General features: G+C 47.9%; 1 protein-coding gene and 1 long non-coding RNA gene across 2 annotated transcripts in view; both read left to right on the plus strand.

Annotated features, from left to right (window-relative positions):
- Positions 1-501: 501 nt before the first annotated feature.
- The window catches only part of LOC144175424 (uncharacterized), a gene marked incomplete at its 3' end in the record, with an annotated part of 28,392 nt that continues 10,207 nt past the window's right edge, over positions 502-18,686 (plus strand). The window contains 1 exon segment of the mRNA XM_077704503.1: positions 502-1,757. Within this exon segment, the coding sequence (XP_077560629.1) occupies positions 769-1,757 (989 nt within the window).
- LOC144175072 (uncharacterized) lies at positions 5,500-9,683 on the plus strand. Its single transcript, XR_013323603.1, has 2 exons — positions 5,500-6,449; positions 9,589-9,683. It is a non-coding gene; the product is annotated as an uncharacterized LOC144175072 (long non-coding RNA).

Here is an 18,686-nt window from a genome sequence, read left to right on the forward strand (position 1 = left end):
TTGTACTTTGCCATAATTTCTCCTTCATAAATATTATTTCTTGTGATTACATTAAAGTTTTTTTGCGTGGTGCACTCGCCTATTAAACGCAGTGGAAGTTCAGTCCGTACAGTACGAAGGTGAAAGGCGAAATCAGTTGTGGTGACCTTGATTCCCCTCGTCCGTCGTGCTCTTCCTTCTGGACTCAGGCCTGCATGGAAGCCCAAACATATAAATGCAGCACTGGGCAAGTTGCACGGCAACGCTGGCACCATGCTACGTGTAGAACACGTGTGAAGTGACGGTTACTTAACAGCAGCATTCGGAATGCTACACCAGAAATCGTCGCGAAAGGCGAAATTTCGCGTCCGTAAGGAAGACTGCGGATGAGCTGATAACACGCTCAGATTTTTGCTTCCTCAGCGATGTCCCGCACCGCCGAGTTTTTTTTTTTTTTTTTTCTTGCTTCTGTTCTTCTACTTTGATGTTACGTGCGCAGTGGCCCCCTTTTTTTCATCCTGCGCAAGCTGGCTCTATTTCTCGTAGTTGCGCGTAGGGTGAAATTTTCAGTTGTTGCTCAACGCGCACGCAGTTAGTGTTCACAGTTTTCTGTCCTGCCCACTGTGCGATTTTTTTTCCCGCCCCCTGAAGGATTAACTGGTTCTGCGGCAAGGCTTTCGAGCAAGTGCCGTGGCACACTAAGGCGGCGTAAGAGTGCTCTTCAGTGGCAGATCATAGCGGACGGCATTCTCAGCGTAAGGGAAGGTCAACGTGCAGAAAAGAAAGGGCATGGCTCACAGCCAGACTGACAGGACACCGACGACCAAAGCAGCCGACCACCAAGCCAGTCGAGACGTAGCTCCAGGCGTCGCAGCCCCCATGGTTAGACTGAGGACCACCGACAGTGATTCTTCCTCCCGGAGTCGAGCCTTCGCCAGGCGAGGTTACGAGCTCTGCAGCATCGGCCGCCACCAGGACGCCGTTGAGTTCTTCACCAAAGCCATCGCGTTGAACCCGTACGACCACAGGTACTTCACGAACCGCTCCTACTGCTACAGTGCTTTGGAAAACTACGACGAAGCCCTGAAGGACGCCGAAAGGGCTGTCTTTTTGGAGCCACGAATGCCTAAGTGCCACTTTAGGGTGGGTCAGGCACAGCAGGCGCTTCACTTGTATCACGAGGCAATGCAGTCGTTCAAGAATGTGCTCACGCTCGACGCGTCGTGCGAGGAGGCCCGCAGGGAGCTGCACGCAGCGTGCGTCCACCTCGTCACGAGCATGGGCTTCACGCACGAGCAGGCTGAGTCGTCCCTGGCACGAAACAACTGGGACGTCCAGGCGGCTGTGGACGTGCTGTGCCAGCCAGCAACAGCCACGCCGGCCGAGAACGCGGAAATCAGCAACGCCGGTAATTGCCGGTCCCTCTGGATTGGTAACATCACGTGTGAAGTCACTAAAGACATGCTGGTACGTCTCTTCAGACCCTACGGTGAGCTGTACAGCGTTCACCCCAAGTACGACCGGACGTGCGCTTTCATAAACTACGTCGAACATGAGTCTGCAAAGCAGGCCATGGAGGCGCTCCAAGGGCACTCGCTATGTGGTAGTTCTATTGTTATCCGCTACCCAGACAACAAGTCCTGGACCCCGAAATATCCTTCGAGAATCCCCCCTGAACATTCTGGCGGAGTAGAGGCGACGGCACAAGCAAGTGTTCCTGACGAAAATGACTATTTTAGCGTCGTGAAAGTGCCTGGACGGAAACGTGGCCACACACCCTGATTTGCAGCGACATGCTTGGAGTTATCAATGTCGTAATGTGGAAATCTGGGCCTGTTAGTTCATAATTATTTAATAAAAAGACCAGTGAAATGATGCTATACGGAAAGGAGATAAAATTAACCCAATTTACTGACGCTCCTTGTGTTAATTGTGACCGCTTTGTTTTAGTATCTGTGACGGGCTCATGCGTTAATTCCTACCACACAAGATTTAGAGTTGCCGCTAGCTGTACCCGGACTAGGTTTGGGCGTGTGTATATTCTGCGGCGGTAACCGAAAGCAGCAGACCTCACAAGAGTATACCGGCGCCAGCAACTCATATAAACCACTTAACCTATTTCTTTCGTTGTTGTTCCTAGCGTCGTTCGCAGCGCGCTGCTCATCGTGATGACGCCGATCGAGGGTGACACCGATGACTTACGCACGCTTCAAGCGCATGCTCCAGCTCTGATGAAGAAGCGGGTTTATCACGGGTATCGAACCCTCTTTTGTGTCAATTTTGTTATGCCGACGGTTATCGGTCTCATTCAACTGCACTGTAAAGAATATGGAGCTTGCGCGCACAATAAACGCAGTTTGAAGTGACAGAAATGGTGAACAACGTTTTGTTTTGTTTTCACTGAAGATCGCGCGTTTGATACCTTTCTCGACTTTTGTTCGGCGGCCAACGGTGCATTGTTTGCTGCAAAATAAATTCTTAGAGCTGGAATTTGTCTCTCCTGCTTCTCTTCCACTTTGTGACGTTTCCAAGCCCGTCATAAATCTCTTGGAGCGAACCAGGTCCCGGCTTTACTCCATTGTCGCTATCCGACTGAAAGATACAGCTGTTCTAGTTGCCTTTCACTTTCGTCGCGAAATGAAGCCAATCAGAAAGGGAGTTGCAATACGATTTAGTGTAACAGCGTACAGGTGAAAAACGGCCACCAAGCCCCGCGTTTGTATGGGCGTATCTTCATGGCGACGGCGAAGTTTTTCCAAGAACGCCCAGGACGTAGTTGCGCTGGGAGAAGATACAGAAACTGCACGCACGGTTGACCAAACTATAGCTTACGTCCGCCTCATTTCGAATCTTTTAAGTTAATATCTGCATTTGCCATTCGCTGTTATTTACATGCGCTGGTGGTCAGCAGGTGCCGTTGGCTTTCGCGTTCGTCCGAATGCACGCATCTTTAGGCTGCGCTTTTATGAAAGGTGAACCATTTCAACGAAACCCAAACAAAGCCTACCGCCTGGGATGAGCCATCATATTTTCTGTTTAATACCTGATGTTTGCGTTCTTTAAAAAGCACATGGCCAGCAAAAGTCCCCGCATACATTTATTTTACATTTACATGTCCCTGCATGCGTTATTATTTCAAGAAAACGCTTAGGCAAGCTCCATGAATACAGTTTTCCATGAATTCGCGAGTTGTGATGTACAAATAGAGCACGGAAACGTATACGGCATCGATACATGTTTCCACACCTTTGGTATGGTCTGCCTTCAATGCTACGAGTGGTATATTTGTTATATTTATATTGGTTGCTGCTACGAGTGGTATATTTGTATTCACGGCTCCCTAATTTGCAGATATAGTCCAACCTGCCTTTACATTTTTGTGTTTTTTAAGTGCAACCATTAACCTTTAACGGCCCTGTGCGCGTTCATATTATTTCCCGTTGAAGTTTTTAAAGGGACCCTGGATAGGGTGGCGAAGGCCCTTACAAAAATGGATTTTGAGTTTCAATTCTTTTCCTGTTGAGTTTTAATTGAATCAACAGAAACTTAATTCAAACTCAATTGGCTATTGAGATGTGTCAGTAGAAACTCAAAAGGATTTGTATTGAGAAAACGCAATACAAAAGCAATTGACACCAGTCTATTGAAACTCTTTGGAGAACCAATTGACAAAACTCATCAGGCTGAAACATACACTTTGAAGGGCTATTTTTTTCAGCGCTGCCCACTGTGTCTGCTGAATTAAGACTACTAGGTTACTTTTATGTTTTTTTATTATACATTGACATTTCTATTGAGTGCAGTCAATAAAAAGTCAACAAGGTTTCAATGGACAAAACTCAACAGAATATCAAATGACTTCGTTTAATTGAAACTCAATAGAGTTTCTACTGACAAAAATCAAGTAAAATTGAGAGTCGAGCTAGTTGGTGCTACGTTGTTTAAATATATACCAGTGTCCTTCTTTTTTGTCCATGTTTTATGGTTCGAGCTTAATTTTCAAAGCTGATAAAACTCCTTAGGCCAGTAGCCTTTACCAGCAGCATTTTCGATTGATTGATTGATTGTAGGGTTTAACGCGCTGACGCAACGCAGACGATGAGGCGCGCCGTAGTGGAGGGCTCCTGATTAATTTTGACCACCTGGGGATCTTTAACGTGCGCCGAAATCTCGCACACACGGGCGTTTTTGCTTTTCGCCTCCATCAGAAAAGCGGCCGCCGCGGCCGGGAATAGAACCCGCGACCTCGTGCTCAGCAGCGCAACGCCTGGCAGCATCTTCGCCCAAATAATAATTATACCTGCTAAGTGGGGAAATCAATTATATTGGACAATTTTTGACTGCATTTCCTCAAATACTGCCGCAACATGCTTTGCACAAAACAATGGAAATAAACATTGACAAAACTCTAGTGACTCATCTCTTCTGGCACGTGACTCCCGCGGAATCGTTTCCTTGCTATAGCAGCGCATTTTCTTCTTTATACCTTAGCACGCATTGACATAATGAGTGAGCAATCTCCACTACTGCTGCTAAGCTTCCGCTTTAGCGGCAGTGGACATATTCGAAGTCAGTCTTCCGGGAAAGTTGGAGCGGAATCATGAAGCATGCATATCTCGCCGGGAAAAAACGGAAAGGCGGGGGGGGGGGGGGGGGAGGCTACACATCTCGGGTCCCAGTTCTGGGGACAAAAAAAAGTCGTCACTCCCCCTACCTCTTTTCACACATACAATGCTGTGATACCTTGTGTTCCGGGAAGGTAGGTGGGGAGGAGGTACATTTAAAACGCGATTCAATCTGCTACATCTACAAAAGGCATATGTGACATCGCATCCTAGTGCGATGATTCAGTGTTTTTCTGTGGAGGCACGATACTAACAGCGCTGTTTTGCAGAAATGAATACTTATCTCACAAATCCAAACGCACAAGAATATTCCAGTGACGAAATTGTGCCTATAAATACTCAGAAAAAAAACAGCAAAACTTAGGTGTAAATCCCTAAACTTCGAAAAAAGAACAATTAAATTTTTGTACACAGCGAACTTTTAAAACAAGCGAACGCAGGCTTGGCCTCATCGTCGTTCACTCGTGAACTTCATTACTCCAGTTATCACTCGCGCACCCCGCCGTGGTCTGAGCCCAAGGACGCGAGTTCTATTCCCCGTCATACATAACTTTCCTTGAGAATACCGTGAACTGTCTATGATAACAACAGTAGAACAGCAATGTGGAATGCAGAGAATTCCACAAGGAGCAAACGCGCATCTACGCTCTATTAAAACAGGTGAAAACAGTTCTTTCACTGCAAAAGAACTCCGTACGCCAGTCCAAGGCGCCGCCGCTCACACGAACTGAACGAACGAACAAACGAAGAAAACAATGAAGAAAGACAAACTGAAGCGCTGATTAACAACTCATCTTTACTGCACAGGGTCACAAAAAGAAAGAACGAGCCTGACACTGCTTCACGCCACTACAAAAAAAAAAAAAGAGAAACCGAACAAATAAGTGGGCTGGCGTGCCGCTTGTTACACTCCGAACCGCTCTCTCGCTAACGATGTCAACACGTCCGCGGACTACGTTTCTCAAACACAAGCGCCTAGCAAATATCTTGCGCCCGCAAGCAGATCAAGAACTTTGAAGCTGTTTTCAAAGATTGGACTTTCCAGAATTCTTCCGTCCTCTCTCCTGCTGCAGTTCGCCGAAGCGGGCGCCCGGACACAAAAGACGTGCCATCCACCTCCACACCCGGCGATAACCAGTTCTTTTGGTTCCTCTGGCACCCTCCCACGCTAAGCTGAAGTGACCGCGCTGTCACGAATGTCTAGTACGCGGCGTTGCCACTGCCGCCAGTGGCGCTGACAGCCAACATTGCGACCTCGGCGGAGCTCGGTTATCTGCAATATAATATTATTACTGCTGCTAGAGGGGTTGGTAATAATTCTATAAAAGATTATTGTAAATATTAACATAGGACTCCCAAGCCGCCGTAGGTTTTTTTGATATCTCGCGTCAATGTTTTCACGCTCAGTTTTCACAAGAATGCGTAGCTGTGGCATAGCCATCGCAAACCGACTTGAAACCAAGCCAATGTCGCTTGGTCGCAATCCCGGATGTGCGGGGTCCGGCGTGGTGCGGTCGTGCGGTCGTTCTCGCTGTTCTGTGCAAATTTATAGCTTTCCTCGTGTTGTTGGCGATTTATGTGCCGTGTGCGAATCTTTTCAACCAGAATCGAAGGTCAGACATTGCAGTGCAGCTGGCGATACATCGAATTTATTGAAGGAAAAGCCATCGTATGCGCTCTTCTACCGCCGGTGAACATCCTTTGTGTGTCGTGTTGTGTTTGTGCGCTGTGATCGTACGGTGAAGAAGCTTGCGAAGTGAGGTGTTACCATCCCTGTTAGCCACGCTTTGGAATCCGTCAATTTCACCACGCTGGGAGCCCCGCTGGGAGCGACGTTGTTATAAGGTAAGTTCATTCTTTCCGAGCGCTCCTGTGCAGTGCGCGTCAGGCTTGTCAAGGGCAAGCGAGCACGCGGCTTCGGAGCATGCTGGCGACATCTGCTGATAGCTGCTGGGTTAGAGATAGCTTGCCATTGCGCGTGCGTGGATCTCGGACAGGCCCTGGCCGGTCGTCGTTCAGCTTTGGCCTCTAAAATTTGGAGACACCACCACCCGCAACGGGTGCTTCTTTTCTTCGTGCCAGCCGTGAGCGGTGACGCCGGAGATCAGTGCGTAATTTGACGCGGTGCATTATCACCCCAGGGACTTACGTAATCGCACAACAGGTTCGACCGAAATCCCTGCAGTGAATTCTTGTTGCGTGCTTTCCGTTTGGTGCGCTTGAGATGCAGAAGATTGGCGCTCGTTGCTTTATGCGATTACGTAACTGCCTGCGATAAACGCGTCAAACGGCGCGTCTATCTGGCCTGTCACCGCTCATGGCTGGCACTGGGGAAGACCAGTGCCCCTCGTGGGTGGTGGCGTCTGCAAATAACAGTGGCCCATGCGAAATGACGACCGGCCCGACCCTGTCCGAGATCCGCGCACGCGCAATGGCAAGCTATCTCTAACCCAGCAGTTATCAGCAGATGTCGCCAGCACGCTCCGGAGCCGTGCGCTCGCTTGCCCTAGACAAGCCTGACGCACACTGTACATTTCATCATGACAAATGTTGTGCAGACCTTCCTGAATGGCGATACTCACGACTTGGTTATTTGTCGGTATATGAACAGTGTTTTTATTCCCGCCGTCTCCAGATCGACCTAAAGGGTATGATTTCACTTCAGCCTTGCAAAAATACTGTACGTAAGTGTAACAAATTGAAGGGGGAGGCTATTGTACCGGCACACAACATTTTGACATCAATCAGTGTTTTATTGTCTTCCGCGCTGCTGTATTGCTTTCGCGTGTTCTATATTTGTATGTATCTTAAGCTAAAGATCTAACAAAACCTTTGAAGGCAATTGACGAATGAATAAAATCCCAGATGCAGTGCCGCTACAGAACGGAGCAGCAGCCATGAATTACCTAGTACGAAGTGTCATAAAAAAAGAAAGAACACCATGATGAAGATAAATAAAATGTTTGACGAACGAAGTTAACGAAAATGAAAAAAAAAATGAAAGAGGTTGAATCGAACAAGTGCCTGTCGGATCAATAACAAACGCACGAATACTGTGCCATGCAAGCACACCTGACAGCGCTAGGCTGAGAGGCAGATCTACCAGTCACAAACAGGATAGTCTGTTCAACCAGTTAGGAGACATGGCGGTAAAATATACTTGCAAGCTAAAGTGCTGGCAGCCAGCAATATATTTGCGTATTAATTTGAACGATTGCTTGGAGAAAGAGCGTTCCCTGAGTGCAGAGCAGTGACAAATGTGGCCTAAACCGTACTTCATCCCAGCTAAAAAAATAATGCCCAAGAATATAACAAATTCATTGATTGCTTTTGGAAAATAGAGACTATGTATCCGCAGAAGGTAGGGTTTAAACCCAAAACATCTTTACACAAGTCTGATGTGTTACCTCGGCACCCTAAAGGCAAGCAGACACTTTGGCTTTAAAACCAATGCAGAAAAAAACCTGCTGCGTTAGTAGTAGTTGGAAACAGACTGCACACTGTTGTCATATATTAGTCTTTTACCACTAAGTGCCAATTCTCTCCATGTATCTTTCCGTGAATTTCTCATTTGCCAATTTTTGTCACAGGTGCTAGGCAGCTTGCGCTAGAACATGCACAGGCGTCAAACTTTCAAACTGATGAATACCAGTTTTGACTTAAGCACTTGCTCGACTTGCTAGCGTAAATTGAAATTTGCCATTGCTTCTAATCACAACCTGCTGACTGCCTTTCTCGGAGCAGTTTTGAATAAGTTGGGCTGAATGTGGTGTGAGTAATAGCAAAATCACTGAATAACATTTTGGCTGAATGTGGCATCAGACGTGCCACTGACTGATGCTACACCGGCATTGCGCGAGGGCTTAGTCAATCTGTTTTGACAGATGTTCTGCCTCTAGGAATTACCCAAATGATTGGTCGGCACGGTATCACTATACTGTTTTAGTGCTGCTAGTGTATAGAAAATCTCGCCAAGCAAAGGGATACAAGCTTTTAAATTATTTCTCATTTACAGAAACTGATGTTTTTCCCCTCACCAAACAAAACTGTTTCGTGTTCTCCTTGTGTGTAAACTGGCATTAGACGGCCTTGTTATACTGGTATACCCCTCTGGCATTGTTATGATGAAGGCAAAAATGTGGATATACCCATGTCTCATATGATCCCTTTAAGCTGCTGCTTAGTGCTACTTGTTTGGTAAACGTACTGCAAGGCACACACCATACTTCAGCGTTACAAGAGTGTAAAAGACTGCGAAATTCAAGTTATGTATTTTTCCTGTCACGTTCTTTTTGCCACGTTTTTTTTCCATCACGGTTCATGTATTTTTTTCCACTAGTCGGTAAGCACAAAGTATTATGTGCTCATCCATTCATAAAGCCATTTGCGATGATTGCCTGATGTAGTAACATCCTAGTTTTTTTTAATCAAGGCTTGTTTTGTAAACAAGTTCATGCAAGTTGACAATTTTCTAATTTTGTTTTACGAGATTTCAAGCATTAAAATTTCAAAAAACAAAATCCACAGGTTGACAGGTATGCTTTTGCACAGGTTTGGGGTTTCTCCTGTCAGGTAGTGGCTCTACCAGTCTTTATAGGCCTATTTGGATTTCTTTTGGGCCTGAAAGATGTGAAAGACACGATTACGGACCCATGCGGGTGATTTTTTGGCTCCCTGCCGCCTTGAAACATAGTCGTTCCTGTAGATTTCAGGCGCCTTAATGCGGAAGGCATTCAACTAAAGGCATTCCACTCCCTACCAATTGTAGAATTAATTGATGCGGCTAGCTTGGCTTACGGCATTAAAATCTGAGGAAAGCTTATACATTTGTTGAACTGCTATCTCCCTGCTTTCCAAACATACAAGCCAGGTAACTTTTAAAATAGCCAGGTACTTAAACCAGCATGCTTAATGAGAAGGGATGCAATCATCATTTCGTACTTGACTGGTGCAAACAAACAAGTCTGTTTCTTGTATTTTGCAGGCTACACAGTCAAGTAGGCAAGTGGACCCTGCGAGGCTCCAGCCCTCCCGTGATGCTTTCGTGAGCAATAAAGCAAGCTTTGCCATGCAACACCTCACTATTTCGCCTGCTCATTGGACACCTTGACGACAGTTTTTAGAATGCTTTTGCAATATTGAAGCAGACTTAGTATATATTTAGTACAGTTAACTGAACTTTACTATGCAATTGTTGAAATAACTTGACAAAAAACAAACAGGAAATCAAACGGGCTGTTTTGAATATGCTCAGTAGGTTTTCATTTGACATTTCTCAACAGGAACTCAACAGGAGAATGAATAGAGAGTCAACACAGACTCAACTGGAACTCAACAGACTTTTCTCAATAGACTTTCAATTGACACGTCACAACAGGAACTCAACAGGAAAAGTGTATTGAGACTCAACAGAAAGTCAATTGAAAATCAACAGACACGTTGACTATAGTCAATAGACTTTCAATTGAAACTCAGCGTTGAGTTTCAATTGAAACGCGGCGGCCAATTTTCAACGAGAACTCAATACAAAATTTCTATTCAAAGTCAATTGACTGTCAACACAATGTACTGAGTAAAGTCAATTGACTTTCAATTCAATCTCAATAACCATTTTTGTAAGGGGGTGATAAGATGTGGTACTTTCAGCCTTTCCTCGCGCCTCAAAGTGCTGTGGATACCACGAGCCGACAAGCTCTAGCCAAACAACCCAGAGACGCTTTTCAGGGCGCTTGCGCTCCAACGTACGCACAGCCATTGGCTCCGCTCAGCGGTTTGTCCGGCATTTCATATTTAGCAACCGGCGCCCCTGCTCCGCTTAGTACTGGCTGCATGGCACTGCCTTTCGCGTCGGCCGTGCTAGCGATAAAAGGTCAGTTCTAGCAAAAGGAAGCGAGCGTTTGGAGGCCAGATAGGGGGGCCGCAAACACAACATCCTCGCTCCCGACAACATCCTCGCTCTCGACAAAGATTTCCACCTACGACTAGAGGCCCGCTTTTGTTTGTTGCATGCGGCGCTGTCGGCGCGACCAGCTGGCAGGTCTCTCCGAGGCTGGATAAAAAGAGTTAGCATCGCCGCAATGATCCAGTCAACGCTTTATGATGCCGCGCCGACGACGATCCCCAGCCCAACCTTTCCCCGCACTATCATCCCATTTCACGCGTTTGTAAACAGGTTTTCAGCAATAGTCCGAACCTTGGCAGACGGCTGCGACTTTTAGCGGATGCGGAGTGTGCCTATTCGTGCGCGGTCCATGTCCACCGTGAAGGAACATGGTTGCCCCGGTCGCGTGCGTAGCGTTTCTCCCCGCAGAAGACGCTCCCTGCCATTCAGCGTCATTCATATCTTGTAAATTGCACGCTGTATCAACAAACTCAACTGAGCTCGGGTGAAGGATGGCGAAGATCGACATTCGTCCCTACAAAGAAACGCTGTGCCAGAGTGTCGCTCTCGTGGAGCCTTGTGCGGCTTAGCGCAAGCTTCACCCGAGCCGCCGAAACCACCTGCGGCTTCCCCCAGAGCCGGAAACGCTGATTGGCTGCAGCATTTGATGGAACTTGCCAATAGCGGTGCCGTAATCTTCAGTAACAGCTGCGTCATTGAGTCTACGTCAGAGGCAGAAAAGCTACGTGAGATCTGGTGGCAAGACTTCGCATGCAAACGAGGAAAGTAAATAACGCTTATCTGACGATAGCGCGCTTGGAATCGCGGCCTATTTAGGGCCCATTTAAAGCGTGTAATTCTTTGTCTAACAACCTGAACTCGTCCTTGCGCTTTACGTACTGCATGGCTCGATCATGCCTTTGTGAATGTTCTGTCTAACTGTATTCAAAACAGCGCTAGAAGGCGGGACGACGAGGAACACCGATGTTTTGAATTGAGTTAGTAGGCATGAACTGGCCCAAACTACCGTTCCAACGAAGAATATTCTGTGAATTTGTCTTGTTTTGCGCAAGCTATCTGCGATGTAGTAAGGTCTCACGAAACGCCCTGCTAGTTTCACACTTAGCTCCCAAAATCAGCGCAAAGTTATCTGATGTTCCATACAATGACTTAAACACAGTTGACAACGGTTCCAAAAATATATAATGAAGTTGTTGCTAACACAACAGGCAGGTCTTTTAACAGCGGAGCTGCAGTTGCTGGCCGTAACGTTTGCGGCGTCATCAGAAAACCCCGGGTCATAGTTACTCCCACTGTTTATCGCGCACTTGAGCACGCGCCTCACGAGGAGCGTCCGGCGTCGTCCAGGCTTGCGCATGGCTCATCGCTATCCACGATTCTCTCGACTACTTTATGTACGATTACCATCTCCCCATTCCCCCCAACCTTCGCATCCTAACAGACTCATATGAAGCTCTCCAAGAACTTTGTCATCCCATGTCCACCCACCCTTCTGTCCACCACATTATTCATCAAATCACTGCGCTCCAAACATCAGGCTGCCAAGTCCGAATCGACTGGACCCCCGGTCATGAACCAGCCGCTCCTGGGAACCAAGCAGCTCACGTAGCTGCACAGGAGGCCCTTCTCACAATAGCCTCCGATGGACCCCCGGCGCCGCCCTTCTCGGACCACCCCTGGCCCAACTGCCCTGACGATGACCCCACTCTCGCTCCCGCAATCAGGCTCCGTAGATTCAAGCAGCTGAAACAACAACGCCTCAAGTCACTCACCCCTTCAGGCCACCTCACCTCCTTCCCCACCCTAACTCGAGCACAAGAGATCTTCTTGAACAAGTTCCTGACCAACACCTGTACGGCACCAGAGACCATTCGACAATGGTATTATCCCCAGCACGCCCCCCGATGTCCCTACTGCCACCACTCCATCGCAGCCGATCTTCACCACCTCATCTGGCACTGCCCCAAGTTTTCTCGATTTCGTACATTCACTCCCCCACACCACGACACCTCAACCTACATCGACCCAACATCCCTCTCACACGACACACTCTTCGAAATCGCCATTTATGCCACAAAAAGCGGCCTAGTACGGGCAATATAGCAGTGGTCTGCACGACTCCTGAAGAGAACCCTTGAAGCAGGCATTATAAGAACAGTGCTCCGTCCTCCCTTCCCTTCCTCCCCCCCCCCCCACCCCCACCTGGCCTTTGGCCTTCCTTTCTAATAAAGTTTGCAACAACAACATTGCGCCTGGCGCTCGTAAATAATACTATGAAACAGTTCACGTGCGTCCGCGCCGCAAGGGGGTGTACAAGACAGCTCGCGCTACAGACGCCCAGTTCGCAAAGCCGGTTGTCGCAAGTTCTGGCGAGTGCTGACGCCTTCCACTTTGGGAGAGATGTGAAAGCCTTCGCACAAAACTATCCGGGCCCGCCAGTCATGCAGGAGGAAGACGACAATATAGATGGACTAGTACTACCCCAGTCGAAAGCGACGACGGCACATGTAAATAAACAATTTCAAACCTAATGCAATGTGTGGTGGTGTGTCCTTCAGTGCTACATAGAAAGAAATCCTCCAGCTTCACTGTTGGTCGAGCCATGTGCGGCTTAGTGCAAGCTTCACCAATTTTTTTATTTTAACGTAGTGTTAGCAACACAAGCCGATCCAAATGTTTGGCCCAGATTTTAACGAAAGCTGGGGGTTGAACATGGCGTCAAACAATTGTTTTGTTCGTATCTATCGATTTATTTTTCATAGCTTTCAGTAAGAAAATTTGCTTCACTGTTCTCTCGTCGACTTGCAAACAGCGTTTGCGTTATCACATGCCCGCAATCACCGTCGCCACGCTGTCGTCTGCTGCGGCGCAAGCCGTTTGTGCCGTGCCTATCGGTTGTGTGATATGGTAACGAAAGTTAACCGCTTCGCCTTACAAGGAAAACCGACTCATGCAGCCGTTTCACTCACTCCTCCGCCGAAACTCGATCAGTTCAGTAACAAATATATAAAAGCACCATTTTGTATTTCTTTCTTTTCTTCTTTATCATTTGGCTTACAGATTTCGATAATAAGTATGCACAGATGCAGCACGTTGGGTTATTTGTAACAGGAGGGAATGTATTGTCCCCTCGGGATGCTCTTACACCAAACCAATAACTAAGATTTTATTGCAACGCGTGAAGACAAAACATCAAAAGCTATTGCACCGACGTATTCACCGACGCTGGGGTGTAGGCATGTACTATGGCAACAATCGTTGCAGTGGGCTACCCTGCCAATCTTTGTGACGGCATGACCCTCTTACACACAGGAACGGAAAAAGCAGACATTGGGGCCATTCTCTTGGCAATCCAACTAACGCGACTATCAAATATAAGCACAAACATCCTTCCAGACTATCGTTACAGCATTACAAACATTATTACAGACAGAAGACCTAAACATCTCTGAAAGATTGTCCCATCCGCAGTGAAGTGGAACTCGAAATTAGACGGAAGCCCGGACGAGAGGGTCTCGAAGGAAATGAGGCGGCCGACCCTGCAGCACGTGAACTTACATACCGAGCTCCTTGCGACCTCGACTACCACACTCCCCTACCCGAAAAGCTTGCTAATGTCTCCTCTTAGTATTCCTAGTAACAGGATCCTTCGTTGTGGTATCAACGCCGAAGAGTCGCGAACTCCGGGCAGTGTACAAATTAATACCTAAAATAGCCAATCTAGATGCACGAAGTTTGGTAGGATACATTCGAGGTTAATTTAAAACTGTTCTAAGTATGGGGAAACATTCACCCTTTTTCACACAATCTAGCAATGACCATGGGAATGCTCAGATGAAAACAAGTAAAACACTACATATTCTGCTGCCGGAAAATAGGTCCTCCACGGCCTTTGAATACTTCGCCCAAGAAAACCGGTTGTGCTTCCGAAAGCCATTTTTCTTTAATTGCTTGAAGGCTTCCCTGAAACACACTGTACACTGTTAGACGACGTTAGTCCTCGATGCGTGACGTTACGCCTGACGTCCGACGCTCGCTAGCCTGCGTCACTCCCTTCAAAGCTTAGCTCAAGCTTGGGAGGCGGTGACGCAAGCTTGAGCTTACCTCAAGCCACCTGTAAGCTGGGAAGTAGAGGAGGCTTCACAGATGAGGCTTCGCGAAACAGGCTTCCCGAAAAAGGCTTTAGAAACCGAGCCTGACTAGTTCTCCACGAAACTAACACAGTAAAAGCAAATTAGTGTTTAGCATCAACCACAGTCAAAGTTGCAATGCCCCGCGCAGGCTCCAGAATGGCACGAAAGTACACAACGGGAAGCGCCTTCTCCCGAGTTCAAATACACCGCGCCGCCCCAGCACATATCCGATGCTCCCCTGCCTCCCTTGTGGCGAGGGGTAATGACCGTGACGCCCTTTCTGCCAAGCGCGCAATTGGATTGTCCTAACCTCCCGACCCGCGCGACGGACAAAACAGGGCGCCGCAAGAACCCAACAAAAGAACATGGGCGACAACAGCCGTTCCCGACGCCCTGATGGTCCCTGCTGACCACACTGGCGTGGTCGGTGAAACGAATTGCCCAGCAGAGGGACTAAACGGCGGCCTTTGGGAGTTCCCACACTGCTGCAGTGACTACTGACCCGTCTTCGTCCGTTCCGATTAACGCTCCTTCATACTGCGCTCGTGTTCCGCCCAGGTTAAGTACCGCCAACTTGCACCTACCCCCCTCCTCTTCTTTTCTCTCTCTTTTTTTCTCGGAGCCGCAGTGATATTCCTGCCGGTGGATCCACGGCCTTTCAGCGACCGCTTCATTGCGGAGCGCCGGTTCGCGTATTATTCTGCGGCGTAGAAATGCGCAGAAAGTCAGCGTTCAGGAAATCCGTATGACTGTGAGTGCGGACAAACTTTCCGTAAGTGCCTTCCCCGACCGTGGAAAAAACATGGAAAGTGTGGACAATAGGACGCCGGCTTTCCGAAATACAGTTAAACCTGGACATAACGAAGTTGGCAAAATTTCGCGATTTTTCGTTACATCCAGGTATTTGTTACATGCAGGCTTCGAGGTAAGGCTCGCGTGAATGAAGCAGAAACGAAAATAAAATGCTAGACATCAGTGATGGCAGAGTCCTTTAATGCTTGGGAGTGTGAAAAACCGCGTGATTTGCGCCTGCCGCTTTCCCATTGCAAATTAGTCACTACGCAGTAATCCTAAGAAGCAAGGGAACTTGCCCCCGTATTCACAAACGTAGCTTAAGTATCACTTATATCACTTATACCTTTTGACAACTTGATGCTCTTTCCCGTACTCGTAATCGTTGACATGGTGTTAGCTGGGATACTGTATCGGGCGGCGACGTTCTTTCTCGCCGGGGGAGACGGCACTTAAAATGGCGAGCTTGTCTTGAAAAGACAAAACTTTTCTTTTTCTGGCACCAGAACTCACCACCGACGAACCGACACCACAGATCAGTGGAGACTCGCGACCAGCACCTAACCGACACCGCATCGACACAAGAAACGCAGCGTAGTTCGCGGTGCGGGCGAAGATCGCTAAATTATTGCATTTCTTCAGCCAATTTTTTCAGAAAAAGTGCAAAAAACAATGCCTTATCAGCCTAGCGACTTCGCTACAACAAGGTTAACCGTCGCAACCCCTTCGTTACATACAGGTCGCAAACACAGGGGTTTCGATGGGGATGGCGATGTGGAATTGAAAAGCTTCGTCAAATCCAGGAATTCTTTTCATAGAGTTTCGTTATATCCATGTTTAACTGTACGGCGAAAGCGGAACTAATTTGCGGTGCTTCCTCGGAGGGCGGCGGTATACTTTTAAAAACGGGCCCGTGGGCGTGGCGGAGAAGGTGTAGTGCCAGTGACACTCGGTCTTGAATCGCCGGCCTCCCAACGAAAGGAAGCCGAAAACCGAAACAAGAACTCCCTTTCTTGTTCGGCGTGCCCCTCGTGCAGACATAGGGCAGCCCTGCGACAACACAAGATGAATACAAAGAAAACGAAGAAACAGCTGCTGGAAGGTAAAGTAAGATGAGCGGTCCGTAACTTCGGTATATCGGGTTTAAAAACGACGTCCAGATGATTCGGCATAAAAGCCGAACAAGAACAGGATATAGAGAAAAATATGTTCACCTTATACGTTGCCCCCCCCCCCCCCCCTTCCCCCGCTTCCTGAAACAACAAGAGCCCGCACAAGAAGGACGGAAACACGAATAAAGAGTCGAGAACCGACCAAATGTGCAACCCTCTACATTTTTTCCAAAAATGCCTACTTTTCGTGCTTCACTAATTGTATCGTTATAATAGCGTAAATGTAGATAATTGGTCAAACGGAATTACTAAAAACCAGCAAACACGAAACACAGAATAATAATGAAAATTTAAAATGTGAACGAAGCAAATAAAAATAAAAAATTGCGAAAACGGACCAAGCGTGCAACGCCCTGCATACGCAGAAAATGCATAATTAGCGGAGTTAACACGTGTAATACTGAAAATGGTGTTATTGAAGATAATTGGTCAAACGCAATTTTTAAAAGCCAGAACCACAAAGCTAGCAAGCGTTAACAATAGGCATTTTATACAGAGCCCCGAAAAAGAGAGACAAAGAATAAAAAAGCACGGAAAGGAACAACGGAAACACGGATAAAACGAATCCGGGAAAGAGACACACTGTAGCCTATGCCTTGCATCTGCACAATAATACATAATCGGCAAGTTTAATGTAGTAAATCCCTATAACACCAAACGTAGATCATTGCCGAAAAGAAACAAAGGAAAACTATAAAGATATAAAATACCCCACGTGTTTGGCTGCTCATATCCAAATCTGTCTGCAAGAAATCTCAATGAAGATTAGCGGCGTAAGAACGCTGGGCATCAATGGATTATTTTCTGAATTTTCGGGCATTTTTTTTTTTCTTCCGGTGTGTGAACTAATTTGACCCCCGTCTTCCTACCAGCTGTGCGTATAGGATTCCCCAACCGTCGCGGAGCAATGTTCTTTTTGCTTCGCAGAAGACATTTTTACTTCTAGAGAGAGAGAGAGAGAAAAGACTTCTACAACCTTTGAAAATGTCGGCCACGCCGGAAACGGCGCTACTCGTAACCAGGCCACGCTCGATCTCGGCACAGCCAGCGCTCGGAACACGCCAAGCGCCGCAGCTGCGGCGGCTCACAGCTGTGGCTTGTGTATACGAAAGCACCTGGGCGATAGTAAGCCAAGTAGAATCGTGCCGATCTGCCTCGACGAGCTGAAAACGCCGGAATGGAGCGACATTCGCCGGCGGCAGCCAGCCGACAGGCCAGTGACCTCGAATTCCTCTCATAAGCCAAGCACTGGCGGAAGCCATTGAAGGCCTCGCAGGCGTAAAAGTGAGCGTGTAAGATCAAGTACGCATCAACGGGAAAGGGTAATTTGTCGCGGAAAAGCCCCAATCTGTAAGCGAGCAACGCAGTACGTTGTACCTACCTTTACAATTGAGACAGCCGCTACGAGCTGGCAACCCAGTTGCCGTCTCCAACTAATACCTTGCTCGCAATTATCCTCAACGTGCTCGCAACCGACGCAGCAGAGAAAATATCCCAGATCGTGCGGGCTTATGACCAGCAGCTCAGTGTGCTCGATGTGCGCAGACATGGATCGCCCAACATTGTTAAAATTCTCTTCGCTGGACCCCACGTGCTTTACTGCGTCCGCTACATAGTTTCCACGATTGCCGCGATTCTCTCAAGCGAACGACCGATGCATGCACCAACTGCTGGAGCAAAGGGTTCCGCAAGGACGTATGCCCGTAGCAGAATCCAGGCCCACGCTGTGCAACGTGAGTGATGAGAAACTCACCAAAAGGAGGTCCAACTGCACAGTCTGCGATGGACCACACACCACAGGCTCGGCCGAATGCCAACGCCGGTTTCAGCCACGCGACCACTCTACTTACGCCCAGATTGTGACAGCGAAGCAGGAAACGAAGAAGCTACCGCCATATAAGGCACAAGGCTTCGTGCCTCTCCAGGAAGGACAGCACCCACCGCGAAATCACCACGAGACGCGACACAAGAGCACTTTCAAAGCCGCCCTCCAACAAGACGGCACACCCCTTCGGCAAAAGGTGAGCGCCCCAGCATCTCCCTTCACTTGGTCAGGAACCGCACACGCATGCCACCATTCCCC

Source organism: Haemaphysalis longicornis, unplaced genomic scaffold, assembly GCF_048455015.1.
Source record: "Haemaphysalis longicornis isolate Haplotype H1 unplaced genomic scaffold, Haemaphysalis longicornis Haplotype H1 scaffold_3, whole genome shotgun sequence".
NCBI classification, from domain to species: Eukaryota; Metazoa; Arthropoda; class Arachnida; order Ixodida; family Ixodidae; genus Haemaphysalis; species Haemaphysalis longicornis.